The sequence below is a fragment of the Ranitomeya variabilis genome, chromosome 3, assembly GCF_051348905.1.
Source record: "Ranitomeya variabilis isolate aRanVar5 chromosome 3, aRanVar5.hap1, whole genome shotgun sequence".
NCBI classification, from domain to species: Eukaryota; Metazoa; Chordata; class Amphibia; order Anura; family Dendrobatidae; genus Ranitomeya; species Ranitomeya variabilis.
The window spans coordinates 482,398,885-482,424,161 of NC_135234.1; the positions used below are offsets into that span (position 1 = coordinate 482,398,885).

General features: G+C 43.4%; 2 protein-coding genes across 3 annotated transcripts in view; both read left to right on the forward strand.

The window, feature by feature from the left end:
* PRPS2 (phosphoribosyl pyrophosphate synthetase 2) overlaps positions 1–25,277 on the forward strand; it is a 95,117-nt gene that overhangs the window by 17,252 nt on the left and 52,588 nt on the right. The window lies entirely within an intron of this gene.
* On the forward strand, positions 5,937–23,339 carry LOC143817555 (uncharacterized). The gene is made up of 3 exons (XM_077299049.1): positions 5,937–6,158; positions 6,233–7,313; positions 23,254–23,339. Exons 1-3 carry the CDS (start codon positions 5,937–5,939, stop codon positions 23,337–23,339), a joined length of 1,389 nt encoding a protein of 462 aa, XP_077155164.1.

The following is a 25,277-nucleotide window of genomic DNA, read 5'->3' on the forward strand; positions in this document are numbered from 1 at the left end:
TCTGGGAACTGTTTTGTCCCTGCAAATCTACAGAATGTGCTATGTAATAGATCTGGAAAGCTGTGCAAACTTACCTTTGGGTATGCTCTTTATATCAACAAGAAGACATTTAAGTCAGAGTACATATTTTACAGTGGGGTAAAAATACTCCCCTTGGCATCTTTGTGTTTTTAGCCAATCAGGATTATGTATAAGGCTGTGTGCACACGATGCAGATTTAGTGTAGATCTGCAGCGGATTTTTCTGCTGCAGAAACGCTGCAGATCTGCACTGTGATTTACAGTACAATGTAAATCAATGTGAATAAAGAAAAGCTGTGCACATGGTGCAGAAAAATCCACGCAGAAACTCTGCAGATTTCAAAGAAGTGCATGTCACTTTCTTTCGTGCGTTTCTGCAGCGTTTCTGCAGCCCTCCATTAATAGAATTCCGCAGTGGTAAAAACTGCACAAAATCCACATTAATTCCGCACAAAAAACGCACTAAAACCGCATAAGAAACGCATCAAAACCGCACCTGCGGATTCTGCCAGGAGATGCAAATTTAGTGCAGAAAATTCTGCACCACATTTCCTACGTGTGCACATAGCCTAACTCCTGCTTATCCTGCATATGCATACCCAATGTAACAACAACACCAAAAAATCTACATTAACCCCTTACTGACCTCGGACGTACTATACCGTCCGAGGTCAGCTCCCCTGCTTTGATGCAGGGCTCCGCGGTGAGCCCGCATCAAAGCCGGGACATGTCAGCTGTTTTGAACAGCTGACATGTGCCCGCAATAGGCGCGGGCAGAATCGCGATCTGCCCGCGCCTATTAACTAGTTAAATGCCGCTGTCAAACGCAGACAGCGGCATTTAACTACCGCATCCGGCCGCCCGGCCGGATATGATGTCATCGCCGACCCCCGTCACATGATCGGGGGTCGGCGATGCATCAGGAAGGTAACCATAGAGGTCCTTGAGACCTCTATGGTTACTAATCGCCGGTGGCTGTGAGCGCCACCCTGTGGTCGGCGCTCACAGCACACCTGCAATTCTGCTGTGTAGCAGCGATCTTATGATCGCTGCTGCATAGCAGAGCCGATCGCGTTGTGCCTGCTTCTAGCCTCCCATGGAGGCTATAGAAGCATGGCAAAAGTGAAAAAAAAAATAAAAAAAAATGTGAAAAAAATAAAAAAAACATAAAAGTTTAAATCACCCCCCTTTCGCCCCAATCAAAATAAATCAATTAAAAAAAAAACAAACCTACACATATTTGGTATCGCCGCGTTCAGAATCGCCCGATCTATCAAAAAAAAAAAAACATTAACCTGATCGCTAAATGGCGTAACGAGAAAAAAAATCGAAACGCCAGAATTAAGTTTTTTTGGTCGCCGCGACATTGCATTAAAATGCAATAACGGGCGATCAAAAGAACGTATCTGCACTGAAATGGTATCATTAAAAATGCCAGCTCGGCTCGCAAAAAATAAGCCCTCAACCGACCCCAGATCATGAAAAATGGAGACGCTACGAGTATCGGAAAATGGCGCAATTTTTTTTTTTTTTTTTTTTTTTTTTAGCAAAGTTTGGAATTTTTTTTCACCACATAGGTAAAAAAAAACCTAGTCATGTTAGGTGTCTATGAACTCGTACTGACATAGAGAATCATAATAGCAGGTCAGTTTTAGCATTTAGTGAACCTAGCAAAATAGCCAAGCAAAAAACAAGTGTGGGATTGCACTTTTTTTGCAATTTCACCGCACTTGGAATTTTTTTCCCGTTTTCTAGTACACGACATGCTAAAACCAATGATGTCGTTCAAAAGTACAACTCGTCCCGCAAAAAATAAGCCCTCACATGGCCAAATTGACGGAAAAATAAAGTTATGGCTCTGGGAAGGAGGGGAGTGAAAAACGAAAACGGAAAAACGAAAAATCCCAAGGTCATGAAGGGGTTAAAGTATTCTCACCCAAGATTGAAAAGTAGCTTGTTTGGGGATTCAGTCTTCCAGGAGTTGTATGGTCTAACAGGAAAAGTCTGCAGTCGCTCTTAGACTGGAGACTTGTGAATCCTCCTAGCGCATGCACTGGGCGCTGTGAGGATTCACCGTTCTTTGCCTCGGGAACAGCGGTGATGTATGGATCGAGGCCACGCCCACTAGACAGCTTCAACCCCAGACGATTCATATCACATACTGTACATCCCCGCCATTGCCAGCTTAGAAATCGGCGAATCCTCAGTGCGTGCGCTGGGGGGCTCAAAAGTCTGCAGTCACACAGTGACTTGTTTTAAATCAGACAACTTTTTTTTATTCCAGTTATTTTCTAGTTATAATTGACCACATCTTCTGCACCTGTGCACTAGGGCTGAATGTATTGTCTTGTAAAAAAAAAAAAATTCTGAACTTTTTCTACCTTTTTTAATGCTAACCATAATCTGTACAACTCAGTTGAGAAACCAACTACAATCACTTTAACCCCTTAAGCCCCGAGGGTGGTTTGCACGTTAATGACCAGGCCAATTTTTACAATTCTGACCACTGTCCCTTTATGAGGTTATAACTCTGGAACGCTTCAACGGATCTTGGCGATTCTGACATTGTTTTCTCGTGACATATTGTACTTCATGTTAGTGGTAAAATTTGTTCGATATAACTTGCGTTTATTTGTGAAAAAAACGAATATTTGGCGAAAATTTGGAAAATTTCGCAATTTTCCAACTTTGAATTTTTATGCCCTTAAATCACAGACATATGTCACACAAAATACTTAATAAATAACATTTTCCACATGTCTACTTTACATCAGCACAATTTTGGAACCAAAATTTTTTTTTGTGACGGAGTTATAAGGGTTAAAAGTTGACCAGCAATTTCTCATTTTTACAACACCATTTTTTTTTAGGGACCACATCTCATTTGAAGTCATTTTGACGGGTCTATATGATAGAAAATACCCAAGTGTGACACCATTCTAAAAACTGCACCCCTCAAGGTACTCAAAACCACTTTCAAGAAGTTTATTAACCCTTCAGGTGTTTCACAGGAATTTTTGGAATGTTTAAATAAAAATGAACATTTAACTTTTTTTCACACAAAATTTATTTCAGCTCCAATTTGTTTTATTTTACCAAGGGTAACAGGAGAAAATAGACCCCAAAAGTTGTTGTACAATTTGTCCTGAGTACGCTGATACCCCATATGTGGGGGTAAACCACAGTTTGGGCGCATGGCAGAGCTTGGAAGCAAAGGAGCGCCATTTGACTTTTCAATGCAAAATTGACTGGAATTGAGATGGGACGCCATGTTGCATTTGGAGAGCCCCTGATGTGCCTAAACATTGAAACCCCTAACAAGTGACACCATTTTGGAAAGTAGACCCCCTAAGGAACTTATCTAGATGTGTGGTGAGCACTTTGACCCAACAAGTGCTTTACAGAAGTTTATAATGCAAAGCCGTAAAAATAAAAAATCATATTTTTTCACAAAAATGATCTTTTCACCCCCAATTTTTTATTTTCCCAAGGGTGAGAGAAGAAATTGGACCCCAAAAATTGTTGTGCAATTTGTCCTGAGTACGCTGATACCCCATATGTGGGTGTAAACCATTGTTTGGGCGCAGGGCAGAGCTCGGAAGGGAAGGAGCGCCATTTGACTTTTCAATGCAAAATTGACTGGAATTGAGATGGGACGCCATGTTGCATTTAGAGAGCCCTTGATGTGCCTAAACATTGAAACCCCTAACAAGTGACACCATTTTGGAAAGTAGACCCCCTAAGGAACTTATCTAGATGTGTGGTGAGCACTTTGACCCAACAAGTGCTTTACAGAAGTTTATAATGCAGAGCCGTAAAAATAAAAAATCATATTTTTTCACAAAAATGATCTTTTCACCCCCAATTTTTTATTTTCCCAAGGGTAAGAGAAGAAATTGGACCCCAAAAATTGTTGTGCAATTTGTCCTGAGTACACTGATACCCCATATGTGGGTGTAAACCATTGTTTGGGCGCAGGGCAGAGCTCAGAAGGGAAGGAGCGCCATTTGACTTTTCAATGCAAAATTGACTGGAATTAAGATGGGATGCCATGTTGCGTTTGGAGAGCCCCTGATGTGCCTAAACATTAAACCCCCCCACAAGTGACACCATTTTGGAAAGTAGACCCCCTAAGGAACTTATCTAGATGTGTTTTGAGAGCTTTGAACCCCCAAGTGTTTCACTACAGTTTATAACGCAGAGCCGTGAAAATAAAAATATTTTTTTTTTTCACAAAAATGATTTTTTAGCCCCCAAGTTTTGTATTTTCACAAGGGTATCAGGATAAATTGGACCCCAAAAGTTGTTGTCCAATTTGTCTGGAGTACGCTGATACCCCATTTGTGGGGGGGGACCACTGTTTGGGCGCATGACAGAGCTCGGAAGTGAAGGAGCGCCATTTGGAATGCAGACTTAAATGGATTGGTCTGCAGGCGTCACGTTGCATTTGCAGAGCCCCTGATGTACCCAAACAGTACAAACCCCCCACAAGTGACCCCATATTGGAAACTAGACCCCCCAAGGAACTTATCTAGATGTGTTGTGAGAACTTTGAACCCCCAAGTGTTTCACTACAGTTTATAACGCAGAGCCGTGAAAATAATATTTTTTTTTTTTCACAAAAATGAAATTTAGCCCCCAGTTTTGTATTTTCACAAGGGTATCAGGATAAATTGGACCCTAAAAGTTGTTGTCCAATTTGTCCTGAGTACGCTGATACCCCCTATGTGGGGGGGAACCACTGTTTGGGCGCATGACAGAGCTCGGAAGGGAAGGAGCGCCATTTGGAATGCAGACTTAAATGGATTGGTCTGCAGGCGTCACGTTGCATTTGCAGAGCCCCTGATGTACCCAAACAGTACAAACCCCCCACAAGTGACCCCATATTGGAAAGTAGACCTCCCAAGGAACTTATCTAGATGTGTTGTGAGAACTTTGAACCCCCAAGTGTTTCACTACAGTTTACAACGCAGAGCCGTGAAAATAAAACATATGTTTTTTCCCACAAAAATGATTTTTAGCCCCCCAAATTTTTATTTTCCCAAGGATAACAAGAGAACTTGGACCCCAGAAGTTGTTGTTCAATTTGTCCCTAGTACGCTGATACCCCATATGTTGGGGTAAACCCCTTTTTGGACGCACGGGAGAGCTCGGAAGGGAAGGAGCACTGTTTTACTTTCTCTATCCCCATGATGGCACCACGGAGAGAGGGGTCCGCCCCCAGGGACAGGAAACCTACAGGTGAAAAAGGGCGTACCTCTCTCCCACATCAGTTGGTTTCCTGTCCCTGACGGGGAACCTACAGCACGTACCTGAAGGATTCTTCGTGGAGTTCCAGGGGCTGATGCAGTCGACTTTCTAACAGGGGGCGCCCTGTTACGGCTGGATCAAGCGGTTTTTTTCCTCTTTTTTCTCCCTTTCCTGAAGCACCACCACAGGGGTCGGCGGGCCTCATGGGTGAGTGGAGGAAGGCAGTGAAAGGATCCAGTCTGCCTTCCATGAAAAAAAAAAAAAAAAAAAAAGAGAGGGGGGGTAAGGAGCAGGTGACGGCGGTCACCGGAGGACTCTTAATGATAATATGGAGGTAGCGGCGGCTATCTTTCCATAAAAGGCCAAGTAAGACGGGCCAGAGGACACCGGCGTAATTACCGGTAAATCGGTGTGGGCGTCGGTAATGGAGCGCTGGTGCGCTCACCGGCGCCATCATCGCGAAAACGCAGCGCTACTGCGCGCGCGCCGGCGTCCCAGTACATTCATTCCCTCATGTGAAGCTGGCAGAGAACCGGAAGTTGGGCGGGCGCATGCGCAAACAGTCACTTCCGGTTTCGCCGGCACTAATGCATAAAAGCAACGCCAGCACAGGGAAAATGGTGGCAAATTCAAACTCCAAGTGCACCTTACAGTGCGGAGGCCACCATGAGCGAAAGCGAGCAGCAGGTTATGCAGGAAGCCGTCCAGCGATCTCCTGAGCAGGCACAAGTGCAGCGGCGTCTGCACCCACAGCAGCAGCGCAAAGGAAACTCGTCCTCTGTACAGCGCAGCAGCAGCGGACGATCAGAGTCTCAACGCAGTCGGGGGTCTGCAAAAACCACACGGCCGGCGACGATTCCAGCGGATACAGTCACCAGGCCTGAGACGGTATCTCTGATCCACAGGGGGTGAGTGATCTACGTGAAAGTGCTGACTTTAATGTAGGGCTCTTTCTGTTCTAGGGGAGGAAAAGTACAGCCAAAACTAAGCACAGAGAATGTGCCATATGTTCAGACGAGCTGCCTTCCTCCTGGGAGAAGAGACTATGCAGCGTCTGTATAAAAAAGACGATTCAGGAGGAAACCCCATCATTTGCATCCGAATTAAAGTCACTAATAAAAAGCCAGGTGGAAAGTGCCATTAAAGGCATTAAAGCCACAAAGAAAAAACATAAGAAAACACCTGAGTCCCCCGTATCCAGTGCGGACGAGTCAGAGAGTGAACTATCTGACTCGAATAATTCGTCAGATTCTGACACCTCTTCAGTATCCTCTGAGGGGGGGCGCAGTTGCTTCCCTATCGAGGAAACAGACGCTTTAGTGAAAGCGGTCAGAGCAACAATGGGTCTAGTGGAGGAGCGACCTAAAAAAACAGCGCAGGACATAATGTTCAGCGGTCTGGAACAAAAAAGAAAAAGAGCATTTCCAGTAAATGAGAAAATTCACTCTCTAATTAAAAGAGAGTGGAAAAAACCAGACAAAAAAGCTCTCCTCACCCCCAAAAGAAAATACCCGTTTGATGACCCAGCCTGCTCATCCTGGAGTAAGGCACCAAAATTAGATGTGGCCATAGCAAAGGCCTCAAAAAAGTTTGCCCTACCTTTTGAGGACATGGGTACCTTAAAAGATCCGATGGACAAAAAAGCCGAGGTTTTTCTAAAAAACTCTTGGGAAGCGGCAGGAGGCGGACTTAAACCAGCGGTCGCGGCCACCTGCACAGCTCGCGCGCTAATGGTGTGGCTTGAGCACTTGGATTCCCAATTAAAAGGAAAAGTCTCTAGAGACACGATTCAAAAATCAGTGTCCGTAATGAAAGGTGCAGCAGCCTTTTTGGCGGATGCATCTGTAGACTCAGCCAGACTAGCAGCCAGGGCTGCCGCCTTTTCGAACGCCGCAAGACGTGCCCTGTGGCTAAAATGTTGGCCAGGGGACCTTCAGACAAAGACAAAACTATGTTCAATACCCTGTGAGGGGGAATTCTTGTTCGGCACAACGCTAGATGACATCCTCGAGAAAGCCGAGGACAAGAAAAAGTCTTTCCCTGGTTTCCCCAACCAATCATACAGACGTTCCTTTCGGAATAAAAAATTTATGCGGAGAAAACCTCCGAAAGGGAACAAAGAAACATGGGAGGAAAAAAGAAATAAAACCAGAGGGTTCCTATTCAACAAACCCACTCCCGACAACAAGAAAACTCAATGAAGGTGTCCCCCAGGTTGGCGGGAGACTAACAGAGTTCCTCCCAGCCTGGGAAAAAATTTCAAGCAGCCCCTGGATACTAGGCATAGTACGAGAAGGGCTCAAGCTAAAGTTCCGCATTCCCCCCAACAACCTCTTCATGGTGACACCACAGAGACAGTCTCAAGAACAGTCGGCTCTTCAGGAAGAGATTCTAGGCCTAGTCCAGAAGGAAGTCCTACAGGAAGTCCCTCACCAGGAAAGAGGCATGGGCTTCTACTCTCCCCTCTTCCTCCGAAAGAAGCCAGATGGATCATACAGGACAATAATAAATCTCAAAAAGTTAAACAGTTTTCTCGAGATCCCACACTTCAAAATGGAGACAATAAAATCTTGCGTAAAAATACTCTTTCCCAGGTGTTTCATGACTGTTCTAGACCTACGAGATGCATACTATCATGTACCGATCCACAAGGATCATCAAAAGTACCTCCGGCTGGCAGTGAATATCCAGGGGGAGGTGAAACATTATCAGTTTCGGGCCCTCCCTTTTGGGTTAGCTATCGCACCCCGGGTATTCACGAAACTAATGTCGGAAGTGATGGCTCATATACGAGAGCAGAATATCCTGATAGTCCCATACCTGGACGACCTCCTTGTGGCAGGGACATCATTCCATCACTGCAAACAGCAGTTGGATTTGGTTATGACTTCTCTGTCAAGCCTAGGTTGGCTGTTGAACCTTACCAAATCCAAAGTAGTCCCATCACAGGTACAGGAGTACTTGGGGATAGTCCTCGACTCGACCACACAAACGTGTTATCTTCCTCAGGGGAAGATTCAAAAGATGACACAGGCAGCGGTACAGTTGTCATCATCCCCAGTCACCACACTCAGGAAAGCCATGTCCCTGCTGGGCTCCATGACATCCTGTATCCCGGCAGTGCAGTGGGCACAATGCCATTCCCGAGACTTACAATGGGAGACTTTAAGTTCAAGCCTGTGTCTGGGAGGAAATTTAGACGGGCGGTTAAGCATATCACCAACTACGATACACTCCCTACAGTGGTGGGCAGATCCGATAAATCTTACCAAGGGGGTCCCCTGGTCACTACCAACAGAGAAAATCCTAACGACCGATGCAAGCCCCTGGGGGTGGGGTGCTCATATAGACGGTCAGGTGACACAAGGGAACTGGAACAAAAATCAGGAGCTAACCTCATCAAATATGAAAGAACTGCTAGCGGTAAAACTCGCCCTAATACACTTCCAAAACATCATCCGCTCCCACCACGTAAAAGTCTTTTCGGACAATCAGGTAGTGGTAGCATACCTAAACCACCAAGGGGGCACCAGGTCACAAACACTGATGGAAGAAACCCGGTCTATCTTCTACATTGCAGAACACAATCTGAAGTCCCTAACAGCCCTTTACATAAAGGGTTCAGAAAACCAGACCGCAGACTTCCTCAGCAGAACACGCTTGAGACAGGGGGAGTGGGAGCTGAAACAGTCGGTATTCAACCAAATAGTGAAACGTTGGGGAGAGCCAGAAATAGACCTATTTGCGGACTTTCAGAATCGGAAAGTGAGGAAGTTCTGCTCAATCGACCCCCGGGGAGGGCCAGTAGCTCTGGACGCTCTCACAGTCCCCTGGAACTATCGCCTCTCCTACGCGTTCCCTCCAATATCCCTCATTCCCCTAGTCTTGAGGAAAATTCGGGAGGAGGGAGCAACAGTGATAATCATAGCTCCATTCTGGCCTCGCAGGATATGGTTTTCTTGGCTGAGAAAGATGTCCTTAGACAGTCCGTGGGTTCTACCAGACACGCAAAATCTGTTATCCCAGGGCCCAGTGTGTCACCCCAATGTGAAAAGCCTACATATGACAGCCTGGCTTTTGAAAGGAAGCTATTAAGCAGCAAAGGGTTTTCATCCAACCTGGTGTCCACATTACTACAGAGTAGGAAACCCGTAACCACCAAAATATACGGCAAAGTGTGGAAAAAATTCATGTCTGTATCAGGGGTTGACCCAGGGGGGGAAATCCCAATAGATAAGATTCTCGAATTCCTGCAAAAGGGTTTGGAAAAAGGGCTAGCTACGAGTACTCTAAAAGTTCAGGTAGCAGCCTTGGGAGCACTATATAATTATGATCTAGCCAGAAACCGATGGATCGTGAGATTCATCAAAGCCTCGGGTAGATTAAAACCGGTTCCTTTGCATAATGCCCCTCCATGGGATCTAAACCTTGTTCTAAATGCACTAACCAAATCTCCTTTTGAGCCCTTGGCAGACGCACCCCTAAAGATTCTATCTTTAAAAACAACACTCTTAGTGGCCCTAACCTCAGCCCGTCGCGTTAGTGACATACAAGCATTGTCCGCGGGCCCTCCCTTCACTCAAATTCTTGAGGACAGAGTCATTCTAAAAACGGACCCGGCTTACCTCCCAAAAGTCGCGTCTCAATTTCACAGGACACAAGAGGTCTCCCTGCCCTCATTCTGTCCCAACCCCAAGAATGAGGGAGAAAAAACACTACATACCCTTGATGTTAGGAGGTGCCTACTCCAATACTTGTCAGCCACTAGAGAGTGCAGGAAGGATAGGGCTCTGTTTGTCTGCTTCCAGGGTCCACGGAAGGGACAGAAAGCGTCAAAAGCTACGCTAGCGAGGTGGATAAGAGATGCCATCGCCCTATCCTACTCTTCCAGCGGGACGGCCATCCCGGAGAATATAAAAGCGCACTCGACCAGAGCAGTGGCATCATCCTGGGCGGAAAGAGCGGGCGCTTCAATACAACAGATATGTAGAGCGGCCACTTGGTCTTCCCAGTCTACATTTTTCAGACACTACCGCTTAGACTTGACCTCCTCTGATCTCACCTTTGGTCGAAGGGTTCTAGAGGCAGTGGTCCCTCCCTAAAAAATTACAATCTATGTAAATCTCTCCGTGGTGCCATCATGGGGATAGAGAAAATCGTAGTTACTTACCGATAACGGTATTTCTCTGATCCCATGATGGCACCCGTATATTCCCTCCCTTTTCACACACAGGTGTGCACACTATAATGTATAGTTAGTTACCTTTAGTCACGGTGCCTCTGTTAAGTAAAAAATTGTTAAGTTTAATTTGTGTAAATATCAAATTGCAGCTGAAGTTCTGTATAAGGCTCTGTTAACCAACTGATGTGGGAGAGAGGTACGCCCTTTTTCACCTGTAGGTTTCCTGTCCCTGGGGGCGGACCCCTCTCTCCGTGGTGCCATCATGGGATCAGAGAAATACCGTTATCGGTAAGTAACTACGATTTTTTCAACGCAGAATTGGCTGGAATTGAGATTGGACGCCATGTCGCGTTTGGAGAGCCCCTGATGTGCCTGAACAGTGGAAGCTCCCCAATTCTACCTGAAACCCTACCCCTAACCTCACCCCTAACCGTTTACTGAACATTTTCTGACAGTCATAAGTGCCACGTATATAAGTGCCACGTATTTAAGAGCCACGTATTTCAGTGCCACGTATTTCAGTGCCACGTATTTCAGTGCCACGTATTTCAGTGCCACGATATTTCAGTGCCACGTATTTCAGTGCCACGTATTTCAGTGCCACGTATTTCAGTGCCACGTATTTCAGTGCCACGTATTTCAGGCACTGAAAAATACGTGGCACGTAAATACTTCAGTGCCACGATATTTCAGTGCCACGATATTTCAGTGCCACGAATTTCAGTGCCACGAATTTCAGTGCCACGTATTTCAGGCACTGAAAAATACGTGGCACGTAAATACGTGGCACGTAAATACGTGGCACGTAAATACGTGGCACGTAAATACGTGGCACGTAAATACGTGGCACGGAAATACGTGGCACGGAAATACGTGGCACGGAAATACGTGGCACGGAAATACGTGGCACTGAAATACGTGGCACTGAAATACGTGGCACTGAAATACGTGGCACTGAAATACGTGGCACTGAAATACGTGGCACTTATATACGTGGCCACTGAAATATCGTGGCACTTATATACGTATATAAACGTATATTTCAGTGCCACGTATTTCAGTGCCACGTATTTCAGGTTAGGGGTAGGGTTAGGGTTTTTTGTTTTTTTCTTGTTTTCTTGTGTTTTTCTATAAAAACGCATGCGTTTTACCGCGTTTACATGCATTTTTTCACACATGCGGTTTTTTTAAAAAACGCATGCAGATAAAAACGCAAGTGTGAAACCAGACTAAAAGACGCTTTTTATAGCAAAAAAGTTTTTGCGTCTCCACATTTTGAGACCTATAATTTTTCCACATTTTGGTCCACAGAGTCATGTGAGGTCTTGTTTTTTGCGGGACGAGTTGACGTTTTTATTGGTAACATTTTCGGACACGTGACAGTTTTTGATCGCTTTTTATTCCGATTTTTGTGAGGCAGAAAGACCAAAAACCAGCTATTCATGAATTTCTTTTGGGGGAGGCGTTTATACCGTTCCGCGTTTGGTAAAATTGATAAAGCAGTTTTATTCTTCGGGTCAGTACGATTACAGCGATATCTCATTTATATCATTTTTTTATGTTTTGACGCTTTTATACGATAAAAACTATTTTATAGAAAAAATAATTATTTTGGCATCGCTTTATTCTGAGGACTATAACTTTTTAATTTTTTTGCTGATGATGCTGTATGGCGGCTCGTTTTTTGCGGGACAAGATGACGTTTTCAGTGGTACCATGGTTATTTATATCCGTCTTTTTGATCGCGTGTTATTCCACTTTTTGTTCGGCGGTATGGTAATAAAGCGTTGTTTTTTGCCTCGTTTTTTTTTTTTTTTTTCTTACGGTGTTTACTGAAGGGGTTAACTAGTGGGCCAGTTTTATAGGTTGGGTCGTTACGGACGCGGCGATACTAAATGTGTACTTTTATTGTTTTTGTTTGTTTTTTTTAGATAAAGAAATGTATTTATGGGAATAATATTTTTTTTTTTATTATTATTTATTTAGGAATTTTTTTTTTTTTTTTTTTACACATGTGGAAATTTTTTTTTTTACTTTTTTACTTTGTCCCAGGGGGGGACATCACAGATCGCAGATCTGATAGTGTGCACAGCACTCTATCAGATCCGCGATCATACTTTCATCGGAGCAGGCTGCAGCTTTCATCTGCAGCCTGCTCCGACCCGGAAGTGCTCCCTGCAGGACCCGGATACAGCCCCTCGGCCATTTTGGATCCGGGGCCTGCAGGGAGAAGACGTTCGGTACGAGGTGAGTACATCACCTTGTACCGATCGTCTCAGGGAAGCCCGCAGGGAGCCCCCTCCCTGCGCGATGCTTCCCTGTACCGCCGGTACACCGCGATCATGTTTGATCGCGGTGTGCCGGGGGTTAATGTGCCGGGGGCGGTCCGTGACCGCTCCTGGCACATAGTGCTGGATGTCAGCTGCGATATGCAGCCGACACCCGGCCGCGATCGGCCGCGCTCCCCCCGTGAGCGCGGCCGATCGCGTATGACGTACTATCCCGTCACCGGGAATTAAGGCCCACCCCACCTCGACGGGATAGTACGTCATACGGGCTTAAGGGGTTAAGGCTGCCGTCACACTAGCAGTATTTGGTCAGTATTTTACATCAGTATGTGTAAGCCAAAACCAGGAGTGGAACAATCAGAGGAAAAGTATAATAGAAACATATGCACCACTTCTGCATTTATCACCCACACCTGGTTTTGGCTTACAAATACTGATATAAAATGCTGACCAAATACTGCTAGTGTGACGGCAGCCTAATTGGTGTGGTTTTGTTCACAATTAGCCAATTTAAACTTATGTTAAATAGTTGTCAGTACACAGATGCCATCATTTAAAGTGATTTTGACCAACACTATAATGTTTAACTATTCTAAGTGGATTTTCCTGACTTTTTAATTGCTTTTTACAGCATGGTCCACAAACGGCTTGCAACACAGCAACGGGATCTAATTTTTGAAAGTTCTCAGACAAAAAAAATTCCAAGTCATTAGTTATAACAGGGAACCCTGTGATGATGGTCATCAGGAAGTGGCTTAAATTTGGTACAACATTGACATTACCTACTGGATGTCATGCTACATGCTAAAATAAAAGCATGTTAGAAAATGTATTATGGGCTGAGACTAAAGGTTGAAATTTTTGGACATAATCTCTAAAGGTATGTTTGGTTAAAGCCAACACTGCATATTGTGAAAAGAACACCATACCCACAGTTAAGCTTGATGGAGACAGCATTATGCTTTGGGGCTACTAGTTGGCCACTGAAACAGTGGCTTTAGTCAAGATGGAAGGAATTTATAATCCATTCCAAATATCAGCCACTTTTGCAACAGGGCCTGTGTGCTAAAAGGCGTAAGAATAATTTTAGCATGACAACAACTTTAAGCATACAACAATGGCTTCGCAAGATCAATGTTTTGAAATCAGCCAGATTTTAATCTACCGTAATTGAAGTTCTGTGGGTTGGCCTGAAGATGGCTATACACAGGAGATGAGGCATCTTTTAGATGTCCTACTGCTACCCAAAAAGACTGAATGCTGTCATAAATTCAAAGGGTATATATTTTAATATGATAGAGAATAGATAGATATATATATATATATATATATATATATATATATATATATATATATATATATATATATATATATATATATATATATATATATATATATATATATATATAATATCTCACACGCGACCTGACATTTTTAACAGATGAGAACCCCTTTAAGCTGATAAACTTGCAAAGCTTAGCCCAATCTGCTGCTACACCGCACATTGATCCCCAGTAGAGTGACCGTAGACATGACAAAGCAGAATTCTGCACAGGATTGCCCCAGAGGCGAACGGAGTACTCAGCACTATTCTAAACTGATAGTTATGTTGGCTCTTCTGCTAGCAGTAACTGCTCTTTTATGTCCCTCTGTTCATCAACCACATTGAAAACCTCAACACCTTGCTGGGGCTTCCACTCACCCCAATAGTAGCTCCGCCTCTGGGGAACAGACATATGTACAGCACTCTACCCCCTTAAGAAGCTTTGCTCTGTACATAAAACATCCAATGGAGCATGAAGTAATGAGACTGTATTATGTAGTTTCCAGGAGTATACTTAAGACTCTGTAAGTGTTATTATGCCAGCTTTTAATAATAGGAGTTAACAAATTTGGTATAATGGTACCAGTCTCCAATAGACTTGTGTAATTGTAAAACAGAGCAAATATTTAAGGGGTTGTCCTGTCCAAATCGATAAGCCTGCAGGAGGTTATGTATGTGTTATGCATACTCGTGGCAAGTGGGCGCGGCCTCGCTCCGATACACTTATATGGTGCGAGGCCGTGCCCTCTAGTCAGTCACGTCCACTGGTGAGCTGCGTCATTAGACAGGATGTGGCCTCCATGCAAGAGTATGGAAGCAAGGCTGTGCCCACTGGCCTTAGTAGGCATAACTCATACATACCCTCCAGTCCCAGGTCAGAATCCAGCGAATCCCTGGAGCGCCCAGCAAGATTTTGATGCAATCTATTCTAATGAACTGATGATTTCAAAACAAACTAGTTTTCTAGTGAAAACTTTTAGCAGCGGTGGCTATAACCGTACCTCCGGCGCTGACTGATATCCGGCTCATCATGAGAGCGGTGTCTTAGGGCTATTAGCTTGCAGATTGACCGCATATCTGCAGGTTAATAGTGTTCTTTTACTTGGCATGTTTCCTTTAAACTGTCATCAGGGCCCTCTGATACAGCAGAGACATGCCGTTCATTGCTGTAACAGCTGTGTTATGGTTCCTGGAAGGCGGGAAGATGAAAACAAAAGCAGAAAACTAAAAACCCCTGTGCTTTCCATCATACCATCACAGTTTGTGTATTAAGTTAGTTTCACAAATCTGTGTTGGTAGTGTGCGCTTGGACTGCAGTGCTCAAATTGGCCGCAAGACTCTTGATATGCACTCAGCAGTGTCATACCCTCCTCAAGGGTGAGGTCGCAAAGCCGAGAAGTCATGGAATTATGGACATCGCAGGATCAATAGACATGGTAATGAGATGCAAATTATTTCTGTGAATGTTGCTCACACTTGATAATGAATTGATAGCTTTTGAAAACCTTGTTGCCATTTTCTAATTTTTTTTTTTATAGTTTGCATATCACGAACATGTCCATCCTGTGGTTTCCATAATTCAATTGTTTTTCCATTCTGTGCAATCTCCATGTTGAGGAGTGTATGCCTATGAGGCTGTAGAGTTTGGCGTCGGGAGAAGCGGGGCCAGTCCATGCTTTGTGGTATGGACTTCGAAACCAAAGTGAACCCAACTTTACTCTGCTTGTCTAGTATACTGTTTGCAATCTTCACTTTGTATTGTTGTCATAACCAATGAACATGATGCACATTTTCTAAAAGTGTCAGCTCTATGGTAATAACATAATACATGCTCATGTGCTTCCTAAGGGTATGTGTCCACGTTCAGGATTGCATCAGGATTTGGTCAGGATTTTCCATCAGTATTTGTAAGCCAAAACCAGGAGTGGGTGATAAATACAGAAGTGGTGCATATGTTTCTTTTAAACTTTTCCTCTAATTGTTCCACTCCTGTTTTTGGCTTACAAATACTGATGGAAAATCCTGACCAAATCCTGATGCAATCCTGAACGTGGACACATACCCTAAAGATTGTCAAAGCCACCCATACCCAAATACTAAAATGGGCCGTGCAGTAATACAGTGATAAGCTATATTAGTGCCTTTCTTTGAAGCAAATTAATGGTAACATGCATGTTACACTGTGCGGAAATACATCTCTGCAGCTTCTACCAAAAAAAATTTATTATGATGCAAGAAATACTCTGAAGCAAATCCGATATATTTTGATTACCGTATGTTGGGATATGTGCAGGCAATCTGGAATTGGCAGCGCTTTGGACCCAGCACATATTTACTGCATCCAAAGCGCTGCCATCTATTTGATTTCAGATGAATCCACATGTGTTCACTGACCCATGCAGATTCACTGTGTCCAATACATTCTATGGGTGACATTTCTCTTCAAGAGAAACTGACATACTGCAGTCTGGAGTGCCACGCCGCATGTCCGTCTCCACGGGTGATCTGCAGGCGTCTGGACGCATAGTGGGCATGTGATTTCTTAAACCCCATCCACTATGCTGCAACAGTTGGATGGGCACAAGTATGCAGCGTTTACCGATCGTGGGCACATACCCTTAAAGGGAACCTGTCAGCAGGATTGCGCTCAGTAACCTAACAGTGTCAGGTCAGCGCCATTATACTTATTAAAATGGTATTTTGGTATCATCCGTCTTGTGGTTGTTGTTTAATCTGTATTTGTAGTTTTCAGTTAATGATATGCTCGTGCCCCAGGGCGGCCTGTGGGGGTCTTCATGTGGTGCTCTGATTAGGTATTCATATTGCAGACTGACAGGTCACTGATCCCCCAGTGACCCGCCTCCTATTTTACATACTGAATATAATATGTATTTAAAAAAAAAAAAAAAAATCACATTCAGCAGGCAGCGGATTCTGCGCTGCAGTATTATTGCATATATAATATGCATTTAATTATTTTATTTGCTGATCTACATTTATTCAGGAAAATAAAACAAAATCTCTCTCAAAATGACGCCGGAGGCGACAGTGCAGTAGCATTTATCGACGATCTTTGTGGATACTTTTTTTTTTTTTCTCTAGCAAGATGGCGCCTGACTTTCCACCTTTGTAGAGTAATAATAATAATCTTTATTTATATAGTGCCAACATATTCCGCAGCACTTTACAATTAAGCGGGGACTTATACAGACAAATTCAATACAAGTTAAGACAATTTAAACAGTGACATTAGGAGTGAGGTCCCTGCTCGCAAGCTTACAATCTACAAGGAAATGGGGGGACACAATAGGTGCAAAGTGCTTGTTATTTCAGGTCTGGCAATTATAATACATAGGGATTTTCATACAAAGCTGCATGATCCGGTCATCAGCCCGTGTGTTTAAGTGCAATAGTCAAGTATCAAGTGCAGTTATCGTGTGCATGGAGGGTGTGGAGACAGATGAATAGTAGGGTGCAGATTCAGAATGATATTTGGAAGGAGGGAACAGGGCAAAGTTAGTTTACTGAGTAGTTGATGTGGTAGGCTTGTTTGAAGAGATGGGTTTTTAGAGCGCGCTTGAATAGGTCGGGGCTAGGTATCAGTCTGATCGTCTGGGGAAGTGCATTCCAGAGAGCTGGCGCAGCACGAGAGAAGTCTTGTAGACGGAGGTGCGAGGTTCGGATTACGGGGGATGTTAGCCTTAGGTCGTTTGTAGAACGGAGGGCACGTGTACGGCGATAGACAGAGATGAGAGAGGAGATATAAGGCGGTGCAGAACTGTGGAGAGCTTTGTGGGTGAGCGAGATGAGTTTATACTGGACCCTGTAGCGAATGGGTAGCCAGTGTAATGACTGGCACAAGATGGAGGCATCGGTGAAGCGGTTAGACAGAAATATGACCCTGGCTGCCGCATTCAAGATGGATTGGCGAGGAGAAAGTTTGGTAAGAGGGAGACCGATCAGAAGAGAGTTGCAGTAGTCCAGACGAGAATGAATAAGAGCGACAGTAAGAGTCTTAGCAGTTTCAAAGGTGAGAAAAGGTCGGATTCTGGAGATGTTTTTAAGATGCAGGTGACAAGAGCGAGTGATCGGATATAGGGAGTAAAGGAAAGTTCAGTGTCGAATATGACCCCAAGACAGCGGGCATGCTGCTTGGGAGTTATGGTTGAACCCTCCAGGGTAATTTCGATGTTGGGTAGAGAGAGGTTAGTAGAAGGGAGAAACACATGAAGTTCCGTTTTGGAGAGATTTAGTTTCAGATAGAGGGAGGACATGATGTTAGAGACAGCAGACAGACAATCCTTGGTATTTTGAATTAGGGTAGGGGTGATGACAGGGGAAGAAGTGTATAATTGGGTGTCATCAGTATAGAGATGATACTGGAACCCAAATCTACTGATTGTTTGTCCAATAGGGGCCGTGTATAGAGAGAAGAGGAGGGGGCCTAGGACTGAGCCCTGCGGAACCCCGATAGTAAGGGGACGAGGAGAGGAAGAGGAGCTGGCGAAAGATACAGTGAAGGAGCGGTCAGAGAGGTAGGAGGAGAACCAGGAGAGGGCTGTGTCCTTGAGGCCTATGGCGCGGAGCATAGTGAGAAGGTGCTGGTGATCCACAGTGTCAAATGCGGCAGAGAGATCCAGGAGAATCAGCAGAGAGCAATGACCTTTGGATTTAACTGTTAGTAGGTCATTAGAGACTTTAGTGAGGGCAGTTTCAGTGGAATGTAAAGAGCGGAAACCAGATTAAGGGGTCAAGAAGAGAGTTTTCCGAGAGATAGTGGATTAGACGGGAGTGGACTAAGCGTTCCAGGAGTTTAGAGATGAAGGAAAGGTTAGATACAGGTCTGTAGTTAGCAGTGCAGTTCTGGTCCAGGGATGGCTTTTTAAGTAAAGGGGTTATGATGGCATGTTTAAATGAGGAGGGAAAGATACCTGAAGAAAGAGAGAGGTTAAATATTTTAGTCAGGTGAGTGGTGACAACTGGTGAGAGAGACTGCAGGAGAGGTGAAGGAATGGGGTCACTGTTGCAGGTTGTAGGCCGAGCAGAAGCGAGGAGCTTGGAAACTTCTTCTTCTGAGACAGGCTCAAAGATGTCTAGTGAGCTTGAGGTGCGGCAGGGAAGGGGATCCAGGCACTGAGGAGATTGTGCTGAGATATCCAGATGGATGTGGTTGATTTTTTTCTAGGAAGTAAGTGGCCAGATCCTCACCACTGAGATTGGTGATGGGGGCCTGTACTTTAGGTTTCAGGAGGGAGTTTAAGGTTTCAAAAAGTCGTTTTGGGTTGTTGGATAGTGAGGTGATGAGGGTGGTGAAGTAGGATTGTTTGGCCACATAAAGGGCAGAGTTATAGGTTTTGAGCATGAACTTATAGTGGATGAAGTCTTCTGCTAAGAGAGACTTTCTCCACTGCCGCTCTGCACACCTTGAACAACGCTGAAGAAAGCGTGTTTGCTTAGTGTGCCAGGGCTGTCCTTGTCTCTGTCGGGTCTTTCTGCGTGTAGAAGGTGCTGCTTCATCTAGGGCATTCTTCAGTGTATTATTGAAGTGTGACAATGCTAAGTCTGGGCAGGAGAGGGAGGAGATGGGGGCTAAAGATGTGTGGAGATTGTCCATAAGCTGCTGGGTATTAATGGAACGTATATTCTGATAAGTGTGGTAAGTGGGGGTGTCCCGAGTGAGGAGACAATTCTTGTAACACCACAGTAACACCACTGAGCACTATGTGGAGGCCCACAGCTCTGTAGTGAGGAGCTGCAGGGGAGCGTGTGCCTCAGTACCGGCGTCATGCACTCAGCTCGTCTACAATAGATGATGATGCTGAATACTTTCCTAGTATTTCAGCCTGTAAAATAATTGAAGTACACCCCTCTTCAGTTTGGAGTCGGCACACTGATCACTTATTACGTATTTTGGCTACAACTACTCTCCAAATAATGATTTTGGCTAACTTGGGTTTAAAATCTTCATTCTTCTCCTTCACTGGTTGTTATTTTTAGGTCCTAAAACGGTTAGAAACTGCAGTTCTGGGCAAGTCCACTCCTGCTCCTCCAAAGTAAAAGAAACCAAAATGAGTGCTTACATTTAAATGCATTGGTAATGAAAATGCGAAAGAATGATTTGCATCACAAAAAGTGAAGGAATGTGCAATCCCTGATTGTTGTGGGTCCAGCTGCTAGGTAGTACCCTACTGAGCTTGCAAATAAAAGGGCTTCATTACTTAAAGGTTATTTTGCACAGTAGTTCCCCATGCTACAGTGCAGGTAAAAAAAAAACGTGAAGGGGTTATAGCATTAAACTGCTGTGGGATTGGTGGAGTCGGAAGAAATATGCCCACCCCAGCTTTAAAAAATGAATTTATGTAATATATGATGTTACTTATACCTTCTCGTATTTGGACATGTAAACTCCTGACCAAGACATTATATACAGGTATGTAGCCTTGCAGCGCTAGGGACATGGGTAGAAAGCTCAACAAATCTCACATCTGCAAAGAGTTTGTATGGTCTCCCCATGTTTGCACCATTTTTATTTTTTTTCTCTGGATACTCTGGTTCCCCCCTCCACTTATTTTTTTTTTCTTTTCGAAGACAGACTGATGGGGAATTTGAGTGTAAGCTCCAATGGGGACAATGATGATGTCTGTAAAATGCAGTGGAAATAATGTAGCTATATAAGCGAGTAAAATAAAAATGGATAGTATTTGTCTTCATAAGCCTTTGCCTGACATGCGCTCCGGCTGTGGCTGTAAAAGGGAAAAAAATGAACAGTAGTTTTTCCCCCACCCCCACCCTTCTAAAATAAAATGCAATTAAAAGCAATAAAAACATTGCATATACTCCAGGCTGGTGTCAAGGTAAACTTTAGTTTACCATGAAAAAACACAAGCTTTCATTCCATAAATGGAATAATACAAGTGCTGTGGGTCTTTGAAAATGGCAACACAAAACAAAAAAATATATTTTTATCCCATTTTTTTGTAATCATTTAAATGGCAAAAATACTTTTTGATATAGCCACATTTGTACGCACCTGGAGAATCCCGTTTCCAGGTAACTTTTACTGCACAATGAAGGCCTTAACAGCAAAACCCCAAACAATTGGAGAGTTGTATTTTTTTTTTATTTTTTTTTCACGCACTTTGATCTGTTTCCCCATGGTGTGATTCAGAAGTACAACTTGTCCAACAGAAAAACATTCCCTCGAACATCTTTGCTTATGGAAGAATAAAGCAACAACTGTGCCTTGGAAGAAGGCGAGGCATAAAGTGAGAAATTCCTTAGTCATACAACGAGTAATATTGTATAATTTAACAATGTTCATAGGAATTTTAAAAAGCTTCAAATATGAATGCATTTCTTATCTTTTTTTATTCTGGGTCCCTAATTGTTTTAAAAAAAACAAAACGAACACAAATATGGAAATAATCGAATGGTGACACAAAATCCGTATTTATGTATTTACTTTATTCACTTATATAGCAACATTAATTACAAAGCAATTGACAGAAATCCCTTATATATTGGGTATCTACTCTAAGCTCCTTAGATGAAAATATCTGTAAGTAACATTAGTTATTACTAATTACTAGCCATTTCTGAAGGAGTCAGTGTGGAAATATAACTCCACAATGCTGGAAGAAAAGCGGATCTACTGCCACTTTTAATGTTGAGTTGTGGGGGTCTTGACCCATGGAACTCGAGCATCTTTCTGAAAAGCTTTGTCTTGCAGCATCTTCAAGGGTACGGCCGATTAAATCTGACTGCAGTGCATGGACTGGCTGATGGCTATTCCCACTTGAGCGTGGCAGCTGCATAGAAATATATAAAGCTGACGCCCTCGGGTGAGGAAACCCACGGCCAGTCCATGCATTGTAGTCGGATTTGTACCACCGTCTGCCTTCGCCCTAATGCTTAGTGAATGAGGTAAGTACGGTGTCTACCATACAGCTAGAAAGTGATCTTTTTCATGTTTGTATTGGATTACTAGCTGTTCTTTCCTTAGTAACTGAATGCAAATGTTGGATTGCTAAGTTTGGCATTATTTGTGTTTGCTGTCGTAATTTGAAAGTGAAATTGTATTCATCAAGGTGATCGTGTACCGCTGCAATCTACCCTAAGAATGTTTGGCACTTGATGCAGACTGTGTTTCTGATATATAAAAATGCTGGCCTTTAATGATGATTGTATGTGCTCAGATAAGGTGTTATGCAAGTATGCTTGTGTGCTATCCGAGTGTATTGGGCATGCTCGAAGCATGTGTTCAACTCCTCTGTTTGTTAGGCAATCCCTGCATGTGTTGCTGCTGTCTAACAGCCGCAAGACATGCTGCTGTGGGGACTCAAATAAATTTCGAGCGCACCGAAGACACTCTGTTAGCATCCGAGCATGCTCTGAAAACCTCATTTGTACATTTTTTTACATTTTTAAGTCTGCTGATTTAACCTCTACACAGTGGCACAACTCTGAAATCAGACTTTCTGCCTTGCTGTAAGGCCGGGATCACACATACGCGATATACGGCCGAGTCTCGCAGGTGAAATCCCTCCTCTGGCGCCGCAACTCCGGAGCGGAGCGTGCAGCCGCACAGCAACGCATGCAGCTGCACGCTCCGCTCCCAAGTGGCGGCGCCAGAGGAGGGATTTCACCTGCGAGACTTGGCCGTATCTCGCGTATGTGTGATCCCGGCCTAAGACAGATTCCCTTTAAAGAGCTTTCCCACTACTTGATTTTTGATGACCCTTCCTTGGGATAGGCCATCAATGTCTGATCAGTAGTGGTCCGATTCCTGGCACCCCTGATGATCAGCTGTTCTGTGCCGGTGGCGGCTGGAAGTGCTCAATTCCAAAGTTGCTCCGTCTTCTGATAGTGGCCGTGGCAGGGTATTACACATCCGCCTCCTATTCAAATCAATAGGAGACGGATGTGCAGTACCGAACCGTGGTCACTATCATAATATGGAGCAGCTCCTCATTAAAGTATTTGCGCCCGCCGACACAGCTGATCGGTGGGGGTGCTGGGTGTCTGACCCTGACAAATCACACAATGATGGCCTACCCGAAGGACAGTTCATCAATGATATAGTGGACAACCTCTTCTACTCATGTATTTTAGGTAAGATTTAATGCTTCTTCATCACAACTGGTATGTTTGTGCAATGTGCAAGCTCTTAACTGATGACTGTATATCAAGGTCATACCAACTGCATCCGGAACGTTGCTGCAGAAAGTCTAGACTCGTTTTACAACAAAGCGACCTGTGACTTTATTGCGTTGTGAGTTTACAATAGTACTGTGTTATGTAGACTTCATGGAAAGTGTATGCTTGACTTTCCTATGCTTTGTAAACACTGTATTTCATGTGTTATCTTCACGTTTATGGTTTACTTGCTCCGATCGGTGTACTTGCTGATTATGTACTGTATATAAAAATACAAAAAGCAACGTTACATTTGTAGTATTTTAAGTGTTCTGCTTTCGTTAGGAGCTGTCTTCTCACATGATTGTTTGTTTAGTGAAAACTTGTATTTCCTATGAAATCACCACACTGAAGGGACTACAATTGTATTTTGCAATGTGTAAAGATGGTGTCTGAAACGACTCTGTGGTTTTTACTAGGTGTTGGATTAGATTTTGTGTGGCTTGTCCATATATACTATTTTTTTAACAATCCATTTTGCTGGATTATACAGTACTTATAGAATTATTATACACTACTTCAAACAGATGCAATTGATACATGTAATGAGTGCAGAGTAGGAGGGCTTCTTAAAGGGAACCTGTCACAGGAAATAATATATGCGGTTAATGTGCAGGTTAATATCGTTAATATGCTGTCTGGTTCCCTTTAAAGGTAAACTAACAGGTCTGAGAGCCAGAATTCATGCTTGTTGGTAGGTGATCAAATACGGTACTTATTTTATGCAATAAAATGCAATTTATTTAAAAATCAATTTATTTTTTTTTTTTATGGATTCTGTCCCTCACAGTTGAACAGTTGAAGTGTACCTACTATAAAAATTACAGACCTCTCCATTCTTTGTAGGTGGGAAAACTTGCAAAATTGTCACACTATGAAATTCTACTTTTCCCCGCTGTATGTACCGTATGTCCTGTCAAATTTGCGTGTAGCCATTATAAGTAGGCTCCGTGCTCCTCTGACTTGTATTGCCTGTTTTGTTGCTCCACTTGGTTAGATCTGTGTGTGAACAGGTTTTGGGGTCTTTTTGTAGAACCTGTTCGGCCATATTTACAGCAGCTTATCTACAATGGGCTGTATGTAATGCTCTATTAGTAAGATGTAATGGTTAAAGTGCATTACTGCGTGGATGAGGGTAATTATTGTTATCTTGCAATGTTCTCTGCACGTATTTGTTCAGGCATATTACTGTAACATAGGGAGTCCATAAGATCAGACCTGGAACATACTGTACTGATGCAATTAAGAGCTTTTGTGCCAGGGCCTATTCTATAGTATCAGAAGGTTTTTCTTTGACAAAATAGTACATCTGCAGTTATTCTACTGTTTATGAAACGGGAAATAAAATCCCAAGCTAATAAAATAGATCCCTAACATTTCTCATAATAGTTCTTTGTTATATTACCTGTGTATTCTCCATATTCGAGGATGAAAATGAAGTGGATCTGAGTGCGTGGGATCACGCAAGGACGTCATGCAGGACCGCAATGCAACATTTTCATTCGGGTTATTATATTGGCTTTCACAATTGATTGCTTGTACTTTTTTTTTTTCGCAGGGAAAACGGTTATATTTCCTTCAGTTAGCAAAAATATAACTTTAGAATACGTATACGTGCTGAGTATTTGCAGCAAATTTTTCTGCACTAAAAGCCCAGAGTTGGCCGGGAAAATGCCGCATAGAATTTGCTCGTTTTTACATGTTTGATGCGTTTTTATCCCATTCATTTGAATCGGTGAACGACACTGAAAAAACTCTGAAAAAAATTAACATGCTGCAGATTTAAGAATAAAAAAGCTTTTGGTTCAAATCCATAAGGAAGAAAAAGGCAGCATATGCATGCGATTTCAGAAATCCCGTTCAGTTTGCTGCTACGGTCATACGCTGCATTTACTTTTGCAAAGACACAATCTAAACAAACCCTTACACTTACATTTCTTTTTTTTTTTTTTTCTTTTTTTTTTTCTTTAATTAATTCTAATTGCGCTTTTTTTTTTTTTTGTGTAGTTAAATTTGTT